Source organism: Phyllopteryx taeniolatus, chromosome 19, assembly GCF_024500385.1.
Source record: "Phyllopteryx taeniolatus isolate TA_2022b chromosome 19, UOR_Ptae_1.2, whole genome shotgun sequence".
NCBI classification, from domain to species: domain Eukaryota; kingdom Metazoa; phylum Chordata; class Actinopteri; order Syngnathiformes; family Syngnathidae; genus Phyllopteryx; species Phyllopteryx taeniolatus.
In genome coordinates this window covers 17,524,468-17,542,927 of record NC_084520.1, presented here as the reverse complement: position 1 = coordinate 17,542,927, position 18,460 = coordinate 17,524,468, and the positions used below count along the sequence as shown (strand labels likewise).

Below are 18,460 nucleotides of genomic sequence, written 5' to 3'. Positions count from 1 at the left end.
TACCCGGGTTTCTAAAATTAGCCTTCGTGTCGTACTTGAGTTGCGCGGTGAGGAAGGACTCCGACTTGAACCTTAGTCCTTGCGGCACGGCGCGTCTTTCGCACTCACACTCATACCTGTACTTCTGAAAGTTTTTATTTCATTCTAGCTTGTTTTACGCCTCGATGCAGTTTGTTTGGTCATTTGTTAACAACCGGGTCTCGGTGCCGTTCAAAAAGAACCCTGGTGAAACTCTGGTGCGGACCAAACCAAATGGTCCTCGCTACAGTTCAAAACAAACTCTGGTGCAAACAAAACAAACCAGTTCTTGATCCAATTCAAAACAAACTCTGGTGTGGAACCAAGTCCTCCTGACCTCTGTATGGTAACCAAATCATCATAATAATAAAGAAAATAAAGAATATGCCCATGAGTCCAATCAACCGGTCTTCACTGTCCTTAAAAAAATAATAATAATACTACTGCACATTTCGGTTGTGGTAAGGAAGTGAAGGTTTTTTTACCGTGTGAAATGTACCCGATCCAGAGGAAACAATTTCAAAACCAAAGAAAGCCAACTACTGGTAGCTTAAAGGCACCTTTTTTCGCTCCCCTGGAAAAGGTTAAGCAAGCACAGAAATGGACTCCTAATTGCGACAGTGAAGCATCGTCAGGATAGTCGAACTAAAGCTCAGCAACCTCCTCTTGTTTGTCTTTCATTAAAGAGATTTACAGGAAGATTACAGAGGCCCAGATGATGGAAGGCTAAGGCAGAGACGCTTCCCCTTTCTCTTTATTTTGCACTCGGCGCTGACCTGAATGTGACTGAGGAGAAGAAATGCAGACGGCTGACAGATAACTGGCAAGCGGGACGGAGAAGTGACACATGCCAGGCTGCATCGGGCGGTGAAAGGACGTGAGAACACGTCAGCGGGCGGACGGGCGGACGGGAGCCAGCGTCGGCCGTGTCGCTCGTTCTCCCCGGCCGTGGGTTATTTCTTAATGACTCACGCGAGGTCCCAAAAAAAAAAAAAAAAAAAAAAAGACTGTCTTGTCGACATGCTTCACGTGGGAATGAGAGGCGAGCATGTACAGTGGAAGATTTGAAGTTGTTCCAATTCGGAAACAAATGAGGTCGACTGAAATCAGAGGCAAACTGTTGCAATCGTGTTTGCAGATGGCCTCGAGAGATTTACAAATTTTAACGACTGAAAATAAATTGCCAAGTATATCAAATGTACAAACGAGGGGCTTTCTATACAGTGACAATGAGGCGCTAGCCACCAGCTAGCTCGTGAGCTAGCAGGCTTGGGCTTGATAATAAAAACTAGATACGAACCAAGGCGCTCCGTTTCAGCCACGCCCAATCAAATCAGGAAAACCGCAATGAGACAAAACAATAGTACTACACACTTGTCAGTCTTTGCAAGTGGTCAGCAAAAACCGTTAAACATGTATTATGTATTTAGAAGCAAAGCTTGGAATTCACTTCACAGGGTCTTTAAAAATAAATCTGTGGGTTTTTCCACTCCCAAAATTTGAGTTCTGATTGGAATTGTTTTTCTTCCCTCCCGCTGATAGAAAAAAAGCAAATGACTAACAGAGCAGGTTGAACTTTGTTTTTCCCTTTTGGGGTTTGCTCGATGTCTCCTGCTACAAACGAGCAAACGAGTCGTTTGGCCGCTATTAACTCGCGTCAAGCGCCCAAAAAGCTCTGCACAGCGGGCGAGTGGTTCCCATGTCTGCCTTGCATTTCTGAGGTTTGGGGTTCAAATCTGGGCTGCTTTCCAGCTCGAAGACTCTAAATTGTCTAAATTGTGGGAATGTTGTTTTTTTTGTGTGTGTCTTTGTGAGTGAGACGAGATCGTGACTATTCCTACATTGTGAATGTCAAATATTTGCCTTGGCTCAAATAAAAGTGCAGAAACCACTGGATTAATGTGGGTCACGTCGCCGTGATTCCGCCTGCGCTGCGCGTGCGCAGTGCCAATTACGCGTGGAAACGCCACGTTAAAAGGCGCCGCGAGCGTGAAAAACACCCTCGCGTGGATGCTGCACGTCATTTTCCTCTGTCGTCTTTTCATCTCGGATCAACTCATGCAGGCTGCGATCCGTGCGGACTAGAGCGCGCCGGGACGTGGGTGAGTGGGTGGAGGCGGAGTGATCCTGCCTTCCTTTGGCGCACCACTGCCACCCCTCTGCCTCTTCCTCCTCCTCCTGTAATCCGAGCGCGCTTTCGGACCTGCGACCACACTGTCACAGGACGCCGACGGGAGAAGGCGAGACGGCGGCCACGGAGAGACGAGACGAGACGAGACGACACGACGCGGATTCTCCACGCTCGTCCACGAGGATTTAACGCTTTGGTGTTTGGGGCTTTGTGGAGCACACGCGTATTCGCCACACATGCATTTCTCGGCTTTGGGTCATGATCACATCGCCCGCGGTGTCTGTCCTGAGACTTAGCACCGATCCAGCGTGGGAGAGCCGCCCCTCGTCCGGGGAGAGAGGCGCACCGAGACCCGCCGGCCGTCCGTACGCGCACCGCAGCATCGCCGCCACCGACGCCGTCTTCTCCCCCGCAGACCCGCACCGCCAAGCCGGCCGTCTGCCCATCAAGCTGCTGAAAATGCTCACGGCCCGGGCGGGGCACATCATGCACCCGGAGTACCTCCAGCCGCTGCCGTCCACGCCGATCAGCCCCATCGAGGTGAGTCCGCCCACGTCGCTCCTTTCCGGGGCGACGGGCGAAGGCAAAGGGGTCAAAGTCAAGGCCGGGGGGGGGGGGATGGTGGAATGGGGGGGCCAGATCCGGACCGGCAAATGGAGCTGCTTCCCTCCCTACTCGATAGCATCTGAACAGTTTGTTGTGTCTCGGAGCTTTAAAAATTGGGTTGCCACTATATTTCGTCAAATCTAATGTGTTGTTCAAATATATAAGCACGTGTATGAAATGCATGCAAGGGCAATTGTACATATTGAATAATATGATTTCCAGTTCAAGGCCCACTTGGGGAAATATTTTTAATGTGGCCTGCAACAAAAAGGAGTTTTTACACTCCTCTTTGATGAACAGGTACATAAAAACGACTGAATGTTGTTTTTAGGATGTGACATTTTTAAACATCATTTATTCTTTTTTTTTTTTTTTTTTTTTTAGGGTTAGGCACTTTGGAATTAAGGGGGCTGCGGTTCGTCCCAAAATGATGCATGTTTGCCCGCATATATGGACACAGTGCTTAACTGAGATGTGCTCTGTGTCTCAGCTGGACGCCAAGAAAAGCCCGCTGGCGCTTTTAGCTCAGACGTGCTCCCAGATCGGCAAGCCGGACCCCCCGGCCTCGTCCAAGCTCTCCTCGGTGGCCTCCGGCGGGGACAAAGACAGCAAGGCCGGGCCCCTGAAGATCAGCGACATCGGCGCGGACGACAAGTCGAGCTTCAAGCCGTACGCCAAGTCGTCGTCGTCGTCGTCGTCGGACAGCAAGAAGGAGTCGAGCCCGAGCGGAGATAAGAACGGTTTCCGGGTGCCGAGCGCCACCTGCCCGCCGTTCACGCCCAGGACAGGCAGCCCCGGCGCCGGCCCCGGCCTCAGCCTCAGCCTCAGCCTCAGCCCCAGCCCCAGCTCCTGCGCCTCCGCCTCAGCCTCGCCGCTGCCGTGCGAGGGCAAAGCGGCGGACAAGGACGACAAAAAGGAGTGCGGCGAGCGCAGCAAAAACACGTCTTCGCCCGAGAGCAACGGCGCCCACAGGACGAGTGGAATAAGCCCCGACGGCAGCCAGGAGAGCACGCCCGGCTCCAAGGGCCGCACGTCGGACTCGCCGTCCGTCACCTCCTCGGTGCTCGGCTCCGGACTGGTGGCTCCGGTTTCCCCCTACAAGCCCGGCCACGCGGTTTTCCCCCTGCCGCCCGCCGGCATTTCCTACCCCGGGAGTCTAGCGGGCGCCTACGCGGCTTACCCGCAGCCGTTCCTGCCTCCCGGCATGAGCCTGGAGCACGCCAAGTCCAGCGGCCAGCTGCTGAGCGCGCAGTTCGCGGCGTGCAGCAAGGCCGGGACGAGCCCCCTGGCCGCGGCGTCCCCTCCCTCCCTCATGTCGGCCAGCCTGTGCCGGGACCCCTACTGCCTCAGCTACCACTGCAGCGGCCATTTGACGGCGGCCTCCGGTGCCAACTGCGCGCACGACGTCAAGTCCGGATACCCGCTCGTGTACTCCGCGCACCCGCTCCACGGCGTGCCCTCGTCGGCGCCGACGTTCGGCGGACACCCGCTGTACCCGTACGGCTTCGTGCTGCCCAACGACCCGCTGCCGCACGTCTGCAACTGGGTGTCGGCGAACGGAGCGTGCGACAAGCGCTTCCCCAGCTCCGAGGAGCTGCTCGGCCACCTGCGGACTCACACGGCCTTCGCGGCCGGCTCGGAGAAGCTGCTCGCCGGCTACCCGGGCTCGTCGTCGTCGCTGGCCGCCGCCATGGCCTGCCACATGCACGTGCCCTCCGGCGGCGGCCCGGCCAGCCCCGGCGCGCTCGCCCTGCGGGGCCCGCATCACCCGCTCGGGCTGGGCAGCCGCTATCACCCGTACTCCAAGAGCCCCCTGCCCGCCCCCGGAGCGCCGGTGCCGGTGCCTGCGGCCGCCGGACCCTACTACTCCCCGTACGCCTTGTATGGACAAAGACTGACCACAGCCTCGGCTTTGGGGTACCAGTAGAGACAATTCCAACAACAAATAAAAAGAAAAATACACACACACACACACACTATAATATATATATATATATATATATATATATATATATATATATATATATATATATATATATACACACACACACACATATATATATATATACATTTATAAAGGAGATTTAGGCCCGATGAGTTTTATATGTACTTCATGCAGGGACTGGATCCAACTGGGGATCAGTGTATTTATTTGAGATAGCTTCAAGCGTGACTTAAAAAATAATAAAAAAAAAATCAACTATAATATAACTTGCAACAGCGTCAATGTGCATTATTTGGGAGACCCCACCCCCCAAAAGGAATGAAAACAAAAACAGGCCTTTAGGGTCGTCCGAGCTTTGATCAAATCAGAAAATTGCAGCTTGCAGATTTGGGTGGATTTTCGTGTGGAGCAGATGCAGCATGAAGCCCATATGCCACATTTCGACTTTTTCTCGTTTTCATGTAATAGCCAAAGGATTTGAGGTTTGAACTTGAAGGTGTTCGAATTCAAATTTGAGTGTCATGTCTAATGTCATTTTGCAAGATTTCAACTTGTGGGCCATTCCACTGAATCTTGTCTCCCTCTCTCAAAATAAACCTTTTCAGCCCTCGACATGATATAAGAGACACATTGAACGACTCAAACTGTGCAACTTTTCTTTTGTCATTATTTTATTGGAGTAAAACTCATTTGAGTAACAGAAAGTAATACGAGGGACTTCTTAGCATACAATTAGCAAATACCATGGCTACATGGCATTTATGCTAATAGCATGTTGACACCGAGCATAATACAGTGATTCGACAATTAAAAACAAATTATGTTTTTTTAAAAAGCAAAAACGTTTGGCCATATCCTGAATGACGCAACTTCCGGTGGACCACGTGACTGTTTGGATAACGACACTGAGTGAAAACCCAGACACACGACTAATGTCAATTCAACTAAATTGTTGTTGTTGTTTATCAAAGAAAATACTTTGATGGGATAAGGAGTAACACAAATATGCACAATTTGAAAAGATTGAAATGATCATATTTCATGGTAATGTCTAATTTTAGGACGCGGCGGACGGGCAACAAGTGCTATTTTTCCACTGTTCGAGTTAGTTTACATTTTTTTGTATTTATTAAATATGCAATAAGATCACTATTCAGGACACTGCTTTAAAATATATATTTTACAGTTTATTATACGTTTTATTGGCACCGATTTGGAGGAATGGCCCATATATTAAAATAAGCAGATTGAGAAATAATGCAATTTATGTAACAATTTGCCTATTTTGGTGTTCCACAACACTGGATGACGATATGCGAGAGGGTCAAAATATTAGGAATGGCTCTCAGTTTTGTTTTCAATATTAAATGGATTATTAAAGTCATCAAAAGTGGGTATATTATCTTTGGGAAGGTAGCCATTTTCTCCATCTCAGTTTGTGTTGATGTACCAAAGAAGAGCATTTTATTCGCCTATCTTTGTAAAAATGAAACAAATTTGTCATTTGAGGGCTTATGAAAAAAATACAATGTTTATTATGATCTATTCTGAGTTTGGTGTTATAAGAGCTTCCCTGAGGTTTTTTGTTGTGTTTTTAGAATTTCGTGATGGGCCAGACCAAATGCTGCCGGGGCGGGGGCCTTACACGACCCACGGGCCGCGGGTTTTCCACCCCTGCTTTCGCTTATGGATATCCTTCTTGCCGTGTTTTTTTTTTTTTTTAATGTTGTATGTGCGTGTCACTATCTCCTCCTGACAAAATCGGCAAAATGAAGTCTGTTGATGTCACATATTGTACACACACGTTGAAGAAATCAGGCGGCTCCGTGGGCCGTGAAAGTTTGAGCTTGAAACAATTCGCGGGATGATGATGATGATGATGATGTAAGTACGGCAATAACACAATTCATCAGTGCGAACGTGCAACCATGAAGGCTGTTTAGTGGTTTGGGGGCGTTTGTTCTGATTTAATCGAAGTAAACAGTCAGTACTTGCAGGGTTGTGCAAACTGCAGCCCGTGGGTCATATCCGGCCCTTGAGAGCATTTAATCAGGTTCGCCAAACAGATAAAACTTGAGTGTTCTAAAACGCGACTCAAACCATTGAACCTGCAAATGCTCCAAAATCGGGTATAATGACCCTCGCATAGTTGTGGTTCGGCATTTGCAAATTTGCTTAGTCACAGATTTTTTGTTTTTAACCTAGCCGCCATTATTCACAACAACAAAAAAACATACCTATTTGCTGTTTTTCTGGTTCATGTAGTGGTACCTTGGTGCCAATGAACTGTTAAAGAGAGTTGAGGCGCTTCATTTAGACAAAAGTAGTCTTTTGCTGCCATCATGTGGCTTCTAAGGAAATTACAGAACAGCATAAATCTTTTGGGGGGCTGCCAATTACGGTTTTGAGTTTCACTAAACGACACAATATGATTATTTTTTTTTTGTTTAATTTTTGTAGCGTCTTGGTCATTGGTCGTTCTGATGTGTACTGACGTGTTTGCGAACAGAGAGCAGCTAGTTTACAAAACAACACTCAGTGGTGCCAAATTAGCAATTTGCTCGCTTTATTTGTAGGCACTTTTTCGAGACCTCTTGCGATCGTTTACAAAAATAATAATAATAATTTAAAAAAACGCGTAGTGAGTTGACTTCCCCCTAAGATTTTCATCAATCAATGCTTGAATTTGGAACCCGTTAGAAGGCGATCGCGGAGTCAATTGTTCCGAACATTGCCAAACACAATTTCCTTAGTAACTGTAAAGAAAATAAATTGTATTTCTCTAATTTCTTTGGAACTTGATTCAAGTTAATGCTGGGGAAATTTTTTAAATAAACAACCCACCAAAGAGTAAGAAATAAAGAGCACAGCTTGTTTTAAATAACGTTGTTGTCATGGGAAAAAACAATTAAAAATCAGAAATCAGATTTTTGTGTAAAAAATAGATTTTCTTTTGAAGTCAATATCGCCCAGCCCTATTTGAACATTTAACAATGTTTTCCGAGCAGATCAGGGAGGAAAAGAAATATTTTTCTTAAACACACCCCACACAACAAGATAACGGCTCAGTATAATATTTCATCTTGGAGATTTCTGAGAACCGGCCGGGGCTTTGCTAACTTTGATGCTCACATTTGGTCCAATTGATAAACTGTTGTTCTATGGATGCATCATCCTATTTTTTTTCATTAAGTTCCTTGGAGGACTTAAAAAAAAAAAAAAAAAAAAAAAAAAAAAAAAAAAAAACTAAAACAGCTTCTGATAGGGACAGGGTTGCCAAGATCTGTCCTTAATTCAACTAAAGTCATATGATCTGTTATTGTGATAATTGGCCACATACAGTACAGTTCACTGGTGTTCAGTACGGCAGATTGGTGTTGTTTTTTTCCTGACCCAAAATGGGTCACGGGTGCAGGTTTTATTCTGGTCATAGTAGCTTTCATTCATTTCTTTTGCAGTCTACCACGATTTTACGTACAAGACGGACCGCATTTGGACTTTTTATCTGGCGAACGGGTGGCCTACAGCTGGAAACAAAATAAGAAAGTGCCAATTAAGAAGTTGTGTTCGAGATACATTCGGGGGGGGGGGCAACAATGAATTTCCCCTTTGAGGGATTAAAATGAGTGTCGTATAATGAATTACATTTCTAAACGTGTGCAGTACTTAAGAAATTGTATTAGCTCCCCACCCAATGTAATGTTGCCCTAAATGAACAGAATTGCTAATTTCCTAAATCTTTCTGCAATGGTAAATACACCAGTGCGGAGCTCTTTAAGCCGAATTATATTTTTAATGCTAAAATACAATAATTGTTGTTATCCTTAAAGTGTCAAATTGACAGTTTGACACATACACACACACATAAAAAAAAAAAAAAAAAAAAAAAGATGACAGTTGAGCATTTTTTTCAAAACGGTAAAATGTTACTGAAATTGTCCACATTAACGCAGTTGATGATACTGGATGGTCTCTGAAACTAATAGCCTAAAAAATATATTAAGCACTGGACACATTTATGTATTTTAAAAACATGTTTTTTATGGTCAAAAGACATCCATTTCATAGTATGAATCATAGCAGGAATTATTACTGTTCATGCAATGGAAAATACTGTATCGGATGCATTTAAGCAAATTGAGCTGAAAATAACTTCCAATGTGGCACAGACATGAGGCACCACCTGCACATTTTCAAACCCTTGTTATGTTGTCCTCCTATCACTTAACAGCCTGGTGTCAAGCTTCTTAATGACCCAATCAGGGGGATTTCCCCCCGCCGCTTGCACCGACTTCCTGCTCTCAGTTTATGAGGCGTGCAGAGGCCGCTAAGCTTGGATTTAAAGGCCACAAATCAGAAGGAGATGGTGTCATCCATCCGAGCACAGGAAAAACTTTGGGACGTTTTGGCTCCGGAATTCCACACCTGCAAGAACTATTGCGAGCCAATACTTCCGTACTTCTCAAATCAACGTTCCCCAATGACATGAATGGAAATGAAACGCGTTTAAACTTATTAAAAGACACATTTTAAATTCATTCTTTAGCACCCGTTCTCACTCTCACTCACAGTTCTCCAAGTAAGAGGTAACGCGTGCTTGCTTCAAGCTGTTTGAAAGCATCATAAAACTCCGTCTCTTCTATCACTGTGCCGGGAGTTGTGCGGAATTATGTTGCCTCAAGATTGTAAGTATGGATGTTTTTTAGACAATAGCGAGTGAAAATAGTTAGGTTAGATACATTTCAGTTAAAATGGCTCGCTGCAAAGCTAGGTTGCGGAAGGAACTGGTCAGCCACGAAGTGTGTGCAGATTTACTGTAAGATACAGTGTATCTTATTGGTGTGGGTTTTTTGGACACTCACAATAAGCCGAAGCGGACGTCCGGTGAAATGAACGTTCCCGTGCTGATAGTCTGTCGACACGGAAAAAAGCAAGAGTGAGTTAAACGGTGGGCTTTTGTCTTTCGGCACTCCTCACAGCCTGTCACTTACACACGGCCACTGACGAGGGGGACACTTTTGATGTCTGTCGTAGGCGGAAAACTTCACTTTTTTTTTTTTGTCTCCAAAAACGTCTTGCTCACGGTTTGTCGACTGCCACTCGGGTTTTTTTTGCGCGTGATTAATGACCGCCAGGCCAACTTTGTGTGTGTGTGTGTGTGTGGAGATGGCTAATTAACTGCAGGATGACTGAAGAGCTACGAAAGCCGCCTCCGATAACCCCGTCTTTTCCCTTCCTCCCGCCTCTGCTCGCTCGTGGCATGTGGAAGCGCTTACTGACAAATTTGCGAGAGGCGGACCAACGTTGACTAAGACGAATGGCCGCCGAGAACGGTAAACAGCCTCTAATTTAACAGTGTTTAAAAGTATGACACGCTGGCACCGCGCCTCCCCGCTGTTCGTGCTCTCTCGTCGAGGAAAATGTGGCCAAAGTACCATCCGCCACCCCCCGCCTCCCCCACGCCGCCGCTAAGCCTACCACCACCACCGCTTCAAATTTAAAATTACACTCGGCCTCGGCGTGCAGGGAGGTTTTGGTACTTGGCGAAGACGTTAGCTGCCTTTTAAGGTATGAGATACAGTCACAACAAAGAGAGAGTTGTCCGATAGATCGCATATTTATAAGCAATTGTTTTTTTGATGGGTTTTTAAAGTATACAGAGGTACCTCGACTTTCAAGTGACCTGATTTATAAGTTTTTTGCGATACAAGCAGTTGCCAGGCAGATTTTACATCTTGAGTTGCAAGCAAAAATTGTAGTCACGGATGCTAGCTATGGTGCTTGTGTCAAGATGCTTATTGCCACTCCCCGTTTGAAGTTTGCTTTAAAACGAAATATAAAACAAAGAAAATTACATATGTATTTAACCAAAGCACATTAACTTTAACTTACAAAAGCCAGCCAGCTTAATGCTAACCTACAAGGCAAAAATTAGCATTGCGGTAGTGGGAATTCTAATCAACACATGCCGACCGACAAGTAGCAATACTCACAGGCATATATTCTTCATCCTGTGCGAAAAACGATTCACGTGATTGCAGCCTAGTTGAGACGGTCTTCCGTGTTTCATCATCAAATCCACGTGTCGTATGTATTATACTGCCCCCTGGTGGCCGAGGTGCGCACACCAGAAGGAGCAGCACAATGCCCATTGAATTATCATGACGCACAATCTGTTTAATTCTTTACATTCTATCAAACTCTCTTATTACTTTAGGATTTTATTAGGTACAATAGTGTGCAGTGCCATTTTTCCTACCCAAAAACACGTCACAAACATTTTTGCTTGTTTTTTTTTGCGGGGGCACAGGAACAGATGAATTTATTAATGAGTATGGTCATGGAACAAATTAAACTTGTAACTTAAGGTACCACTGTAATTTATTTTTGGGACAAAGATGAGCTACAGGCGTTCCACTAACCATAAACCACATCCTCTGCACACTGTTAACTTAACGTCAGCTCACTTGTAAGGCAGACGCGAGTGGCCGGCTTCCTTATTATCATTATTATTAGTTTGTTAACATGAAACTCTTGCCATGCCAAGAGGCTCACTTAATCACGTTACCGTCAAATTCTAATTGTGACAGTTTTAGTGGCGCTGACCTATGAGAGGAAAGTAGCTGGGGACACAACGTTCTTTCTTTCCGCTCAAGGAAGAAAAAATAGTTACCAGGGCAGTGACAGTGATGGAAAATAGCAGGGAACAAGAAGAGAAAAAAAAAAAAAAAAAAAAAAAAAAAAAACAAAGAAAAGGAAAAAAAGTCGCTTTAATATAGCTGGAAATGAAAAATGGAGGTAAAGTGGGGCGAAATGCATAATGCCAGCTGGCAGACCATTTCAGGTGATGGACATGTCACTTGAGCCAGTCAAATATGACAGACGAGCATGCGCTAATATAGCAGAGGTGCCCGCCGTATCAAGTCCGCCATCTGCTTAAATGGCCGGCGTAATGTACAGCTCGTGATGAGGCTTCAAGAGCAGCACTTTCTCTTTAATTGTTTGGGAAAAAAAATAATCCATCTGCAGCGTGTGGCATGTCATTTTTCCTGCGAGACAAATGGGCTGGGTGTGTGTGTTTTTTGTTTCTTTTTCCCCAGGATCCAAAATTAGAGCAGCACAATAGAACTAATCTCATAATAGCCTGGGGAAATAATTGATACTCCCTCACCTTTTTCTTTTGCTCATATTTTTTTGTACGCCTTCAGAATCCAGTGAACCCCCACGTGTTCATGTTTTTATTAATATATATATTTTTTTATCTTGCCGCCTTCTTGTGTCATCGTGGTACGTTGAACTGTGGGGATGAGCCTCATTTAGTCAGGCCATAGCTTTGTCCAACTGAAAAAAGTGCTTTGCTTCCATCCTGTGGAATTACTTTTCAGCATGTTTGCATGGGATTTTAATTACTGGGTTATTTAGTTACTGCTAAATAATCTACATATAGACATATACATACATATTTTTGCAATGGCTATTTTTAAACATTTTCTTTATTGTTTTTAACGTCTATAAAAGTGGGTCGTGACAGTAGTTGGGTTAGGTCAAAACAACACCGTTTTTCATCCACCCAATTACAAAAGCAACAACGCTTCCCCAGCTTGTGAAGATGAAAATGGACGCTGCTTTTTTTTTTTTTTCTTTTCCTTCTTTTTATAGAAAACCTGTCTGTCAGCTGGATGTGGCGTCATAACAAATCACAGGCACTCGAGTGAGGCTGAACATTGGAGGGGAAGACGGATGACCCCGGAGGTCTTTCAAGTGCTGCGGTGAGTCGGGCGGCTTCGGTGGCGCTGACGGAGAAATATACACAGCAGAACCGGCAATAATGAGAACATTAAACATTCCAGCCACCTGACGGCTTGACAAAAACAGCTCGGCTCGGCATCGATCACACGGCCGACCTTGACAATTAGTCCCATCTGATAACGTCTGTGACTCCACTTAAGCGTACGGTTCATTTTCCAAGCACACACAGTATGCTCCTGCTCAAGTATAACACCAATTGTCCATATCAAATGATGAACTACATTTCTTTTCGAAATGCATTAATAGGCTGTTTGACAGTGATTGAGGGATGATTAATCCTTAATCAATGTTTCAGAAAAAGGGCAAGTGTTTTTTATTTTTTTTTTTTTTTACTCTCCTCGTTTTTGGATAAAAACATCCATCTATCAGTAGTTTCAAGTATTTGTATAATCAAAACCACCGTCCCCACTGTTCCATTAAAAAAAAAAAAAAAAAAACACGCATTTAGTGGTGCCTTGTGATAAGAGTTTAATGCGTTATGTGACCACGCTTGTGACTCAAAACACACATGTCAAATCATCTTTCCCCACAGAAATGAATGGAAATGCCATTAAACCATTACAGCCTCTCGATTTTTGTAATGTTTTTTTTTTTTTTTAAATGAGAAAATAGCACTCTACAATATTCTACTTTATAAAAACATACATTAATGACAAAGGTTAGTAGAATTAAATCGTTTTTTTTCACACGTTTGGCTTCAATTTAATGGACATTGTGCTGCTTCTTCTGTTGTGCATGCCTTGGCCACCTGGGGGCAGTAAAATACAGATATACTGTACATAGAGACATGAGACGTCACTACTCCTCATCAGTAATATTAGTGTTTCGTTGCAGGGGATAAAGATTATACGCCTGTGAGTATTGTTATATTATCTGTCTACATGTGTTGCTTCACCGTTTGTGTTCAAATATTTGTTGATTAAAGGGTTAATCACCACAATACAGACGCTACATGCTACTTGTTAGCCCTGTTATGGTGCTTTCCATTGTGTTAGCTTTAGCAAAAAGCTAGCAGACAAAAAGGCAGCTATGTGCTCGTTTGAAATCCCCCCAAAAATGTAATTCTCTTGGTTTGACGTTTAGTTTGACAGTCAACTTCAACCGGGAGTGGCAAGCCTCTTTTTTTTGACAAACAGTTTGCTAATTCTATCTGCCAAACTGCTGCTTGATATGAAGCGAGTTGCGTCACTAGCACCATTCTGCACTCAGATCTCAAGTGACGGCAAAAAATTAAATAAAAATTAAAAATCGGTCAAATGACAACTCGCAACTCGAGTCACTCGTATGTCAAGGCACCGCTGTGTTTTGGATCACGTGAGGAAAAGCCATCAGATTTCAGGTATTTTTATCTGACCCAAACAATATGTAAGGGTTAAACGAAAGCCAAAAAGAGCTTAATTGCTTAATGCTGATTGATGAAGAGCGACGTACATGGTCTCAACGCGTCAGATTCGGAATCGCTTGGCGATGACTCTCTGTTCTTCGCAGAGACGTGCACGTACTGTAGCTCAATTATTTTCCTGGCTGCCTCTGAAGATGTTGCGGCGAAGGAGAGCCAGGACGCATCCGACGCATATTTACGGGCGGCTCTGCCTACTCAAATGCGCTTTTTAATGATGCCCTGCAGGCCTTTGGAGGCTATATAAATACTTGTACGGCCGCCAACACTTTTGGTGTAACTCCAGGCGCTGATCAAACATAAAACAAGAATAGTGCTTTTAATGCCGGTCTAACAAGCTTACTTATCTTGCGTCTATATGTATGTAAACATGAGCTAAATGTCAAGTCCGCTCGTAAAGAGCGTCGTAAATTTGGCTCGCCGGTGGCTCGGTGTCGTTAGGGTTATGACGGGCGTAAATAACAAGGCGGTTTCGGCTTTCGGGCCTCCGCATTGTCATCACTCTTTTCGCCTCACGTATTTATCACGTGAGAAATGAGCCATGCGTAATGACATTTCCCATCGCAAGAGAAACAGCAAAGCATCCGGCGGGCGATTGGACAAAAGAAACAGAGCCCCTCCCCTCCCTGAAACCGATGACATGGAAAGAGCGAGTGACTGTTTACAAAAAGTACCTAAGTTGGGGTGGCGGCGTTCCAAGCCCCGAGAATGATAAATGGCTCTGCTAACCCTGCGGGACTGGAGACCCAAATGAGGACGGAGCTAATTGCCGTGCGAAATACTTTGGCATGAGCGGAAAGAAAAGGCGAGGCGGTCCCGCCGCTGCCAAAAATGGCCCGGTTGCTAGCCTCTGAACTCCGACTTGGCTTTTTGCTTACCAGAGTTCACTTCGTGTCCATAAATCACCGTCGGTTCTCAAACTTTTGACACCAAAAAGAATAAAGCCTTTTTTTGCCAGGCTTTTTGCTTCAATTCAATGGCCATTGTGCTTTGGCCACATGGGGGCAGTATACAAACACCCATGAAGTCCTCAATAAGCCACACTGATATTAGTCACTTGGAGAGGATAAAGAATATATGCATGTGAGTGTTGTTGTCTTGTCTGTCTACATGTATTGCTCCACCGTTTGTGTTCAAATATCTGTTGGTGTTATAACACCGCCGCATAGATGCTATTCGTTAGCCCGTCTATGGTGTTCCCCATTTTGTGTTAGCAATAGCATTAAGCTAGCACACTTAGAAGAAGGACTGTGTGGTTGTTTTGCATCCACAATGTGTCATTTTCTTGTTTTTACGTTTCGTTTGACAGTAAACTTCGACTGGGAGTGGCAATAATCAAATGTTCACTTTTTGACAAACTGCTGCCGTTTGACAAGTGAGCTAAATTGAGTTCACTGCCACCACACGGCGCTAGTTTTTGCTCGCAAGTCGAAGCAAAAAAAATAAAAATTAAAAATTAAAATAAAAAAAACGACTCGTAACTTCGAAAACTTCAGTCACTCCTATCTCAAGCCGCCACTGTACTTAAATATTGATTCAAAATATATTGTTGATAAAAGTAGAGGAAAACAATTACTGGATAAATGTTTCAAAACAAAAAATACAGATGAATGCAAATGTATTCCACTTAGAAGTTAAGTACAACTGTACTACTTAGGCAGTTACTTTAGCGCCGGGTTGTCAAACTCTTTTTTTTTGTCTCGGGCCGCATGGTAGTAATGATTTCCTTCAGAGGGCTGTTAGAACAGTGAAAACACATCAATGTTTAATCATCACCAAAACATATTACCATTACACAACAAATTGAGGGCTAACTAGTTTTGAAATCAGAAGACAAGGATAATAGTTTGTTGAAGTATTGTTCAAGTTACTGTAGAAGAAGGGTTTGGTAACAGAAAACATTATTGTTTATTATTATGACAATTTGGAATTTGGGTACAGATTTTAGAAAAAAAATCACGGCAGTTGACGAGCACGATTTGCTTACGCGGGCCACATAAAATGACGTGGCCCCCGGGCCTTGAGTTTGACGCGTCTGCTCAAGGGGTTACGTGGCCCACACTTTTGAGAATTAGTGCGATAATGTGAGTGACGGATTACATCTTGACTACATTAACCGCTGTTTTTCTTGCCGGAAATGAAAAGCAGATGGCTGACGGAGTGTTGTGCACATCATCACGCTGCTCTGCATGGGAAACTCAAATACAGCCGCAAACGCGCAAGACGAGAGGTCCATCTGAATGAGCGCGGGGTGTTTGATATCCTTCAAACGTTAGCCGGAGGCTAACATGCAGCCGCACATTTATTCATTTGCATCTGGCGGGCCGGGGTGAATACGCAGGTGCAAAGCCGTCGTCCGTCTTCGCGCTGGTAATTATTCTGCAACGTCAAACGATGCAGATGCTTTTTACTTTTGTCATTTCCTCAGACGCTCGAACGGGTCAGCTTTTCAACTCGTTTGCTTGAATGTAACTGCTGAAACGACGGTTAGCCAAAGCACCGTTTTGCATAAGAGAGACGTCAATTATTAATCAACTCGTAGCATACGCAGGTTTGGTCATGTGACGTTCACAATGCAAGTGCACTTGTGATTTTAATTCCAGTCGACAGCAGAAGGCGATATTGCCCAACACGGCTTCCCCCTGAGATCAGTGAAAATTGGGGAATTTATTTGTTTAATTTTTAGTCCACAAACACAATATTAATGAGAATATGGTGTTTAGACTAGTGGGGGCACATACAACATATTCTTGACCTAAAAAAAAAAAACCCTTAACTATCAATCCAAAGTCATCTTTCGACAATACGCCTAAAAATTATTTCATTTACAAAAAATGTGAGGATTCTGGTGTGTATCTTACGCTGCCTGACAAAATACCAATTACTACTTTCCTAAAAAACAATTTTTTACATTTTGTACTGAGTGCTAAAAAGTTAGCTACTCCCCTGCTAACACAACACCTTAGAAAGGGGCGGAGCCAGGGGCTGGACACCCGAGACTGAAGGGTGGCCACCCTGCCTGCCTTGCACGTATGGCCGGAAGAATTGGGGAAAATAGTTTGCTGTTCAAGTTCGAGAAGCAAATTCCTGCACCATATGCACCATATTTATTTGAAGTACTGCTTTCTGTTATCAGTGGACAGACATTCTGACATTTCAAGGACTCGGATTCAGCAATGTTTCAATACTTTTGACTGAATTTAGTAGTGCATGCTTAAGCATTTTATTTAAAGATTTTGACAAGGGACACATTTACTCACCACTCAAATGGATTATTTCCTATAAACTTCTAAGTAAATATAGTCAAGGAAAGCAATATTTATGTCTCACAGGGAAGTTTATGAGACGTGTTATCAGCTATCTATCCCACGTGACAAATGATGGCCAGACGGATTTAATTACGCGGCGTTCTCATAGGTACGGCTTATCAAATGGTGTAAATGTTTGCTCGTAAGTGTAAAGAGCGCCGCGATAAGAGCTTTAAGGCCGGTTGAGCAAACATCAAGGAGAGCCATTACGGAGAGCCTCGTGTGGACACACTGAGCCCAACAACCACATGAAATGGCAAATTTCCTCAAAGAGTTGCTGGGTGCCACTTAAGTGTTTATTAAAAAAAAATAAATAAAAAAAAATAAAGAGGGGGGTATTAACTGTAATCACCTCAGTTTATACACGCTATTGTTCACACACGGATAGTCATATTTTTATTTTCGATGTGGCTTTGGCCTGATCACAAAAAGTTTTGCAGCAAGTAATGGAAATGTTTGCATATCGTATGTACTTTTCAACATCTGTTTTTCATGTTTTTTGGTTCCACCTGCGCCCTCTCACAGGTAATATACTCCAAACTAACGGGCTTAGCAGATGTTAGGGGGCCAAAAAAAAAAAAAAAGCAATATTTTTTTCGTCCAGATCAGAAGGCAACGACATGAGCCGTACACTGTCTTGATAAATCACATTTTACACGCAGGTGACATAAACTAGCGCCTAGCTGCTAAATCAACACTGAAGCTCTGTTTGCTCCTCGCTGGGGAAAAACCCGAGTTGAAGACCGTTTATTGGTGCAGGCACAGTGGAATCTTCTGTTTGTGTTTGCCTTGCAATCATTCAAAAACTTCAAAGAAGCCCTGATTTTATTTTATTTTATTTTTTATTTTTTTTTTAAGGCACAAGACATCTTCCATTCAAGCAGCCAGCCCTTCAGATCTCGCACGCGCTCAGTAGGCCCGTCCCACAACAAAGAGCGACGCCCCGAGTTATCATTCATCACGTCGTGTATTTTCTAGCACATCAAACGCGGCGAATCTGCATCGTTAAAAAAAGTGACGGCGACTACTCGGATTCGACTTTAAAAGAAGTACAAGAAGTCGTGTTTTTTTTTTTTTGATCATTTCTGAGAATCAGGACATGAGGATCCCTTTTTTTTTTTAAGGATCTTTGAATTATTGCGGTTGGCTCACAAGACTTGAGTCATCTCTCTCGCGTGTGTGATATATAAAACAGGCCATCTCGGTTATATTTTTGAAAACAGAGATTCCCAATCTGTGCAGTA

The 18,460-nt window shown here is 44.1% G+C and overlaps 1 protein-coding gene and 1 long non-coding RNA gene across 5 annotated transcripts in view; one reads left to right on the top strand and one right to left on the bottom strand.

Annotated features, from left to right (window-relative positions):
- The window catches only part of LOC133469751 (uncharacterized), a 152,327-nt gene that overhangs the window by 118,443 nt on the left and 15,424 nt on the right, over window positions 1–18,460 (bottom strand). The gene's annotated exons all lie outside the window — the stretch shown is intronic.
- Window positions 1,795–6,245, top strand: LOC133469745 (zinc finger protein 503-like). The gene is made up of 2 exons (XM_061757220.1): window positions 1,795–2,689; window positions 3,246–6,245. The coding sequence occupies exons 1-2, from the start codon at window positions 2,408–2,410 to the stop codon at window positions 4,680–4,682; spliced, it is 1,719 nt and encodes a 572-aa protein (XP_061613204.1). The 5' UTR covers window positions 1,795–2,407; the 3' UTR covers window positions 4,683–6,245.

Coding starts and splice junctions, on each gene's coding strand:
- LOC133469745 (XM_061757220.1), top strand. CDS start 2,408: ATGATCACATCGCCCGCGGTGTCTGTCCTGAGACTTAGCACCGATCCA. Junction 2,690..3,245: donor CGCCGATCAGCCCCATCGAG/GTGAGTCCGCCC, acceptor TCTGTGTCTCAG/CTGGACGCCAAGAAAAGCCC.